This window comes from Pediculus humanus, genomic scaffold, assembly GCF_000006295.1.
Source record: "Pediculus humanus corporis 1103172108251 genomic scaffold, whole genome shotgun sequence".
Lineage (NCBI taxonomy): Eukaryota > Metazoa > Arthropoda > Insecta > Psocodea > Pediculidae > Pediculus > Pediculus humanus.
The window spans coordinates 116,293-123,419 of record NW_002987820.1 but is presented as its reverse complement, the minus strand read 5'-3'; the positions used below and the strand labels follow the sequence as shown (position 1 = coordinate 123,419).

Here is a 7,127-nt window from a genome sequence, read left to right as displayed (position 1 = left end):
CTCTTTCTCTCTTTCTTCCTCACTCTTTCTCTCGCGAACGATTTTCTTTCTGGAAAATTTTTTTTTTTTAAATAATACCAATTTTTATATAAATTTATTTCTTCGTTTTCTCATTTATATATAAAGCAAAAAAGAGTCGAAAAGGATGAAAAAAGGTTTGCTTTCCCTCCCCCTCCCCTCCCCGAAAAAAAAAAGATTTTACGCGAAAAAACGAGTAGGGTTTCTCGTCATGATTTTTTTTTTTTTTAAATTTAATTTCGCGTTTGTCGTCGTCGTTGTCGTTTGTTATTGTTGTTGTTGTTGTTGTTTTAAAAATGTGATTTCGGAAAAAACAAACAAACAAACGAAGGGTTCGTCGTTCCTTTTTGTTGTTTTTCTTCTTTCTATTATTTTAAATTTAATTTTTTAAAGGGGAAAAAGGAAAGAAAAGGTTGTAAGTTCAAAATGGTCGGATCGAGATGATGATAACAGTGATAATAATAATAATAATAATATGACGATTCTCACTCGAAAAATTTAAAAAGGGACCTGAAAGAGAGAGGGGGGAGAGAGAGAAAGATTCGTTAATTTTTTTTTGTAAAAAATCGACTCGAGACTTTTATATTAAATGACTCCTCAGCGAGAACAAAGCGAATTTTTTTTCATAATAATAATAATAATATAATAATATAATAATAATAATAATAATAATAATAATAATAATAATAATAATAATAATAATAATATTAAATTGTTTTTTTTTTATTTTCTATTTAAAAAAATTTCATTACGCAGGATTTACATAAAAAAAGTTTTTTTTTGTTCTTTTAAAAGTCGCTTCATGTTAAAAAAAAAAAAAATTTTGTTTTTCTCTGTCAGAATTTATTTTTATTTGTTTGTTTGTTTGTTGTTGTTGTTGTTGTCGTTGTTGTTGTTGTTGTATTCTCTCGCGACAATTAATATCATTTCCGTTTTAACTTAACAACGTCAACACTTTTATGTGTCACTTTCGATTCGATAAAAAAGAAAAAAAGTAAAACCTTTTCAACAACTTATCTTAAGCCAATTTATTTCCCCCCTCCCCCGCCGCCTCCCTCCTCGATCAAAGGTTAATCTCGTAAATGTTTTTTTTCCCCAACTTTTTCTTTTGTGACGTCATCATCATCCAAAAAGTGTTATAATTTTTTATTATTATTATTTCATTTTAGTCGATTCTTTAAAACGTTTAAAATTAATAAATCGTTAATTGATAGTTAATTAATTAATATATTAAAAATTTTAATTAATAAAAATAAGAAGAGGGGCGGAAGGGGAAGGGGTGGGTGATGGGAGGGGAGGAGGAAAAGGGAAATTTGATTTTAAAAAAAAAGGGGGCATCAAATAATTTTTTTATTATTACGTAGTTAAATTAAAATTAATAATAATGATAACTAATATTGAAATTAAATTAATTAATTTATAATAATAATAATAATGATAATAATATTAATAATAATAATAATAATAATAATAAATATTCGGGACCAAGTTTTTTTTTTTTTGCAAATACGTGATTCGTTTTGAATATTTTTTATTTTATTTTAATTTCGCACTTACCTGCGTCGAAAAAAAAACATTTTTTTTTCTTTTTTTTTTTTTTTAAATTAATTTTTTTCCTCGGTTTTTTTTTTTGAATAACAAATAATATAATTTATTTAAAAAATTTTTTTTTCCACTCTCACTCTCCCGCCCCTCACCCCCCCCCATTACATGCCTGACCCGGAATTTAATCATCTTTGCATTTATAAATAAAAAAATTTTTTTCTCTTACGTATTTATTTTACACGTAATAAAAAATTTATTAAAAAGCAAAGTTGAAAAAATAGAATAAAGCGAGAAAATTCATTTGAATTTGTGAAAGGTTTTTTTTTTTTTGTTTTTTTTGAATGAATGAATGAATGAATGAAAATAAAAATAAAAGAAAATTCTTTAAGGTATTGTAGGTAGAATAAAAGTAGTGGGAATAAAGTGGAATAAAAGAAAAAAAAATTGTTAGTTTAGTAAAAAAAAAAGAAAAAAGGAAAATTTCTAATTTCCGGAAAAATGAAAGAAGAAAAGTTTTTTATTATTAATTTTTTTTTTTTTTTAAAACCTAATGAAAGAAACTTTATTTAAAAATATTTTATGTAAATTTATAAGATTCCTAACTGTTTATATAAAAAAAATTTTTTTAATTTTCTTTTATTTTTGTGGTTGTTGTTGTTGTTGTTGTTCTTGTACTTAATAATTAATATGGGGAAAAAATAAAAAAGGATGAAAAGAAATTTTAAAATTTAAAAGTTTTAACGTTTAATTTTCCCAATTCGGAAAAACATCATTAATTAATTATTTTCTTTCTTTCTTATTATTATTATTATTCTTATTATTAGTGTCCTGTTAACTTATTGTAAGGTTTTGACGTGATAATTAATTATAAATAGGTTTGAGTTTAGGGTAAATAAAAAATTCAAACGTTACCTTACGAAATCGTAAAATGAAAAATAATAAAAATAAAAATAATAATAATGATAATAAAAAACAATCGGATTTTAATAAGATTTAATTAAAAGTAAATTATATATATAAATGACGATAAAAACAAAAAAAAAATTTTTATTATGGCGTATCGTTAAACCGTTAAAAGTTTTTTTTTTTTTTTTAAATTGTTTATTTTTACACAATTCCACGACGACACGTTTTATCAAATAAAAAATAAATAAAAATGACATTTTCGGTGTTGTTTTTTTTTTTTTAATTAATTTAATAATAAAAATAAAAAAAAATAAAAATCTTTTTTTTTTTTTATTGTTTACGATTTGAACAATAAAAATACTATTCAAGTTTAAATTGTAATAATATAAGTATTTTTTTTTAAAGAGAGATCGTTAAAAAATTTATTATCATTATTATTATTATTATTTTTATATAGTAACGTCGGATTTAACAAATTAAAAATTTTCTCATTTATTATTTAATTTTTGTGTTTTAACGATGGTAAAAATGACGTCAAAATGGGGAAATTTATTTATTACGTATTTTTAGATGAATGCGCATGCTATTTAAAAACAATGATATTCTTAATTTTTTTTATAATAAATACTCGATTGAAATCGAATTGTCACACGTGCCCTTTTTACACGTAATCAATAAGTAAACAAATGTGGTTTTTAAAATTTAAATGTCCGAAATTGGGGTTTCTGATTGGTCGAAATTTTATTATGTGGAAAATGATTTTCACGAAAGTTAACGAAGATTTCCGAACGTTTTATCAATCATAATAATTAAATTGTTGTAAATAATAAGAACGAGGTTTTTATTTATTTTGTTTGCGATTTTGTTTTGTTTCGTTTGTTTGTTTGTTTGTTTGTTGCGTGCGTTTTCGAAACAATAAATTTTAATTGTTTAAAATAGAAAATTTCTTAAAGTTCATCATTTATTATATTTTAACATTTTGCTTTTGAAACAAAAAAAAATTCGAGTATTCGAGTTTATTGTTGACAGGGAGAAAAAAAAATTATATATGTCTTGACATTTAACAAAATGGCAAATGATTTTAATTAAAATTTTTAATTTTATTATTTTTTTTTAATTTCCATAATATATATATATGTATCATCTCTATTGATTTTTTTTCATAGCGTGATGATCTTACGTTTAATAATAAATTTAAAAAAAAAAAAAAAATTTCATCAATTCATTCGTTAGGGGGGGAGGGGGGAAATTAGTAATTATTGATAAACATTCGGAATTACATAAATCAATTAATTTGTTAATTATACTAAAATCTGTTGCTTACGTAATAATTAAAATTTTATTATTAATCCGATTAAAAACTAATAAAAATTTTATAATTATACTATTATATTTAACAATTATTTATATTAAAAGAAAATTATTATTAAATTCTACGTTTTACAATTAATTTAATTACATAATTTTATTTATTTATTTTTGATGATGATTATTATTATTATTAAAAAAATAAATTTTATTATCGAAGAAATTTTAGAAATTTTTTTTAAAACAACAGAAAAAAATTCAAAGGAAAATAAAATTGAATCGATGTATCATCGGTGTAATAATTAAAATATAAATAATTTTATTTAAATAATATTTATCAAATTATTTATTTATTTATTAATAATGATAATTAATTTTTGTCGATATTAAACAAGGAAAGGTTTTTACGAGAGAAAAATATACTTAAAACTTTATCAAACTTGTTATTTTACATAATTTTTTTAAATAAAAAAAAAAAATTTTTTTCGTTTGATTTTCAAAATAATAATAATAATAATAATAATAATAATAATTTTTCGATCCGTTGAATTTTTTTTTTTTTTGTTTTGTACCCGGAAGGTTAGATTTTTAAACTCGAAAACATTTATTTAACTTTTTTTTGTTTTTTATTTGACAGATCGTGGCTCCGCCATTATCTTGTAACGGGGCAGAAATTGAGACGGCGTTGTCCATACATTCAGGGCCCAGCCCCAGCCCTTCTTCCTCTTGCGAAGAAAATTGTACGCCACCATCTAAAAATTGTTATCGTTTGGTTGTTTTGGGTTCTTCAAGAGTTGGTAAAACTTGTTTGGTCGCAAGGTAAGAAGAAATTTATTTTTTTTACACAATAATTATTACATATATCTACATCGTGTGTGTGTGTGTTCTGTCGTATTTGTCACGTATTAAAAAACTTTTAAAATTTTCCAGTTCACACACACATCATTTATACAATACGAATTTAAATTTTTGGAAAATTTTCTCGTTTCGTCGACCTTAATTTTATTTTTCTCTCTCTCTTTTTTTTTTAAATTTCAAAAAAGTTAAATTTAAATTTTCTCTATCGACCGCAACCGTATTTTATATTAAAAATAAAAATGAGTCGATCGTAGAGCTTTACGAAATTGCGGTCAAACTCTACGCTTTTAAATCAAATATCATTTAATCTTCGTAACTTCCGGTTTAAAGCATAAACAATTACCGATTAAAAATCTTTAATTAAAAAAAAAAAAAAAAGAGAGAAATGTCGGATAAAATAACGGTACGTTTAATAATATAATAATTTTTTTTTTTTTATGACGTCATATTTAACATCGAAAACTCCCCCGCCCTCCCGCTTTTGAAAAAAAAAAAAAATTACTTTAAGGGGTAATATTAAGTAAAACAAAAAAAAAGGATTTAATAAATTTCCCCTCCTACTTCCTCTCTCTCTCTCTTTGTCTAATCTTTTGAATTTCAATAGGTTTTCATATTTTAAATTACTTGTAATCGATATTTGAAACGAAGCATTTTCATCTTTAAACAAAGAAGAATCTTTTGGAGAGAGAGAAAGAGAGAGGAGGGGGAGGGTAAAGGGGAGGGTGGGAGGAAAAAGGGAGGAGGAATCCAGTTTTTAACATGGGGGAGAGAAAAAAAGAAAAATTTTTTTCTTTAAATTTTATTTTCGTGTAAATTAATTACAACAAAGTCTTCGTTTTTTTAAAACTTTTTAAAAACTTAAATTTTTCATTTAATAATCGAGAATTAACATTTTTGTTTTTTTTTTGCGGGGGGATGAGGGGAGCGGGTAAAAGGGTAAATTGTTAGAGAGAGAGAGAAAAGATAAACAATAGAAAAATTGTTTTAAAAAAAAAAAATTTTACAATGGAAAATTACATCGATTTATCGAATTACGTTTTAATTAATTAATTAATTTTTAAAAAAAACGCGATATATTTATTATTATTATTATTATTATTATTATTATTATTATTATTATTATTATTATTATTATTATTATTATTATTATTATTATTATTATTATTATTATTATTATTATTATTATTATTATTATTATTATTATTATTATTATTATTATTATTATTATTATTATTATTATAAATTAAATAATTTAAAAATATCGAATCGAAATACAAAAAATTTAAATTTTCCAGATTTTTAAATAATAAATTCGAAGAGAGTTACACGCCCACAATAGAAGATTTTCATAGGAAATTGTATAGGATTCGTGGTGAAGTTCATCAGTTGGATATTTTGGACACGTCGGGAAATCATCCTTTTCCAGCAATGAGAAGGCTTTCATTTTTGACAGGTATGTTTGTTTTTTTTTTTTTTTTTTTTAATTTAAATTATTCCTTTCGTTCATTGATTATTGAGGACGACAGGATGACGACAGGAGGGGGGGGGACAAGAGACAAAATCAAAACGTTTAAATGAAACACACACACACAGTTTAAATTTTTTCGTGTGAGATAATATTTTTCATTTTGTTTATATTCCTATGTATTATTATTATTATTATTATTATTTTCTTATACCGTGACCTATTTTAAAAGGTTTTAATCCTTTTCAACCCGGTAATTTCTATCAAAATCTTCGTACTCTGCAGAAAAAAAAAAAGAAGGATTAGATTTTTTTTTTAAACGTTTCCTAAAAAAAAAAATTTAAGTAGCTTAAAAAAAAACTGCGAGTATCGTCAAAAAATAAAAACGGAAAGAAACGGAATAAAATAAAAATATATTTTACAATAATACCAACGTTGAAAATCAAAATAATTAAATTTATAAAAAAAAAAAAAAAACAAAACAAAAAACTTCTTTGCCATGTTTTTTTTTCTGCTAAGAAATAAATTTTTTTTTTTTTATGATTCGTTTAAAAAAAAAAGGAAAGACAAAAGAAAAGTCGAAAAAATATTTTTTTATCAATTTATTTATTTATTTGTTTGTTATTAAATTAATTTATTTGTTGAAAAAAAAAGAAAACGAAAACAAACAAACAAACAAACAACAACAAAAAAGTCGAATTCAATTTTTTGTTTTTGTTTTGTTTTTTTTTTCGGGATAAAAATCTATTCATCGTCGGTCTCTCTATATTATTTTTATTCGTTGATTAAAAGTTTTATATCTCATTGTTTCGGAATAGTTTTTTTATTATCATTATCATCATCATTAAAAAACAAAATGGCGAGTTTTCAATTAAACACATTCAATTGTTTTTTTTTTTTTTTTTTTAAATTTTCTAGTAAAAATCAATAAACAAATAAAACGATAAATTGAATAAACGTAAAAAAAACAAAAAAAGAATAAATAAATTGACATGTGAAAGGTTTTTTTTTTTTTTTCCTTTTAAAT

General features: G+C 22.6%; 1 protein-coding gene across 1 annotated transcript in view; it reads left to right on the top strand.

The window, feature by feature from the left end:
- Positions 1–3,155: 3,155 nt before the first annotated feature.
- Positions 3,156–7,127, top strand: part of Phum_PHUM468090 (dexras1, putative) — a gene marked incomplete at both ends in the record, with an annotated part of 16,062 nt that continues 12,090 nt past the window's right edge. Inside the window, 3 exons of the mRNA XM_002430208.1 lie at positions 3,156–3,239; positions 4,415–4,596; positions 5,931–6,088. Coding sequence (XP_002430253.1) covers positions 3,156–3,239; positions 4,415–4,596; positions 5,931–6,088 — 424 coding nt within the window. The remainder of the gene's footprint in view (positions 3,240–4,414; positions 4,597–5,930; positions 6,089–7,127) is intronic.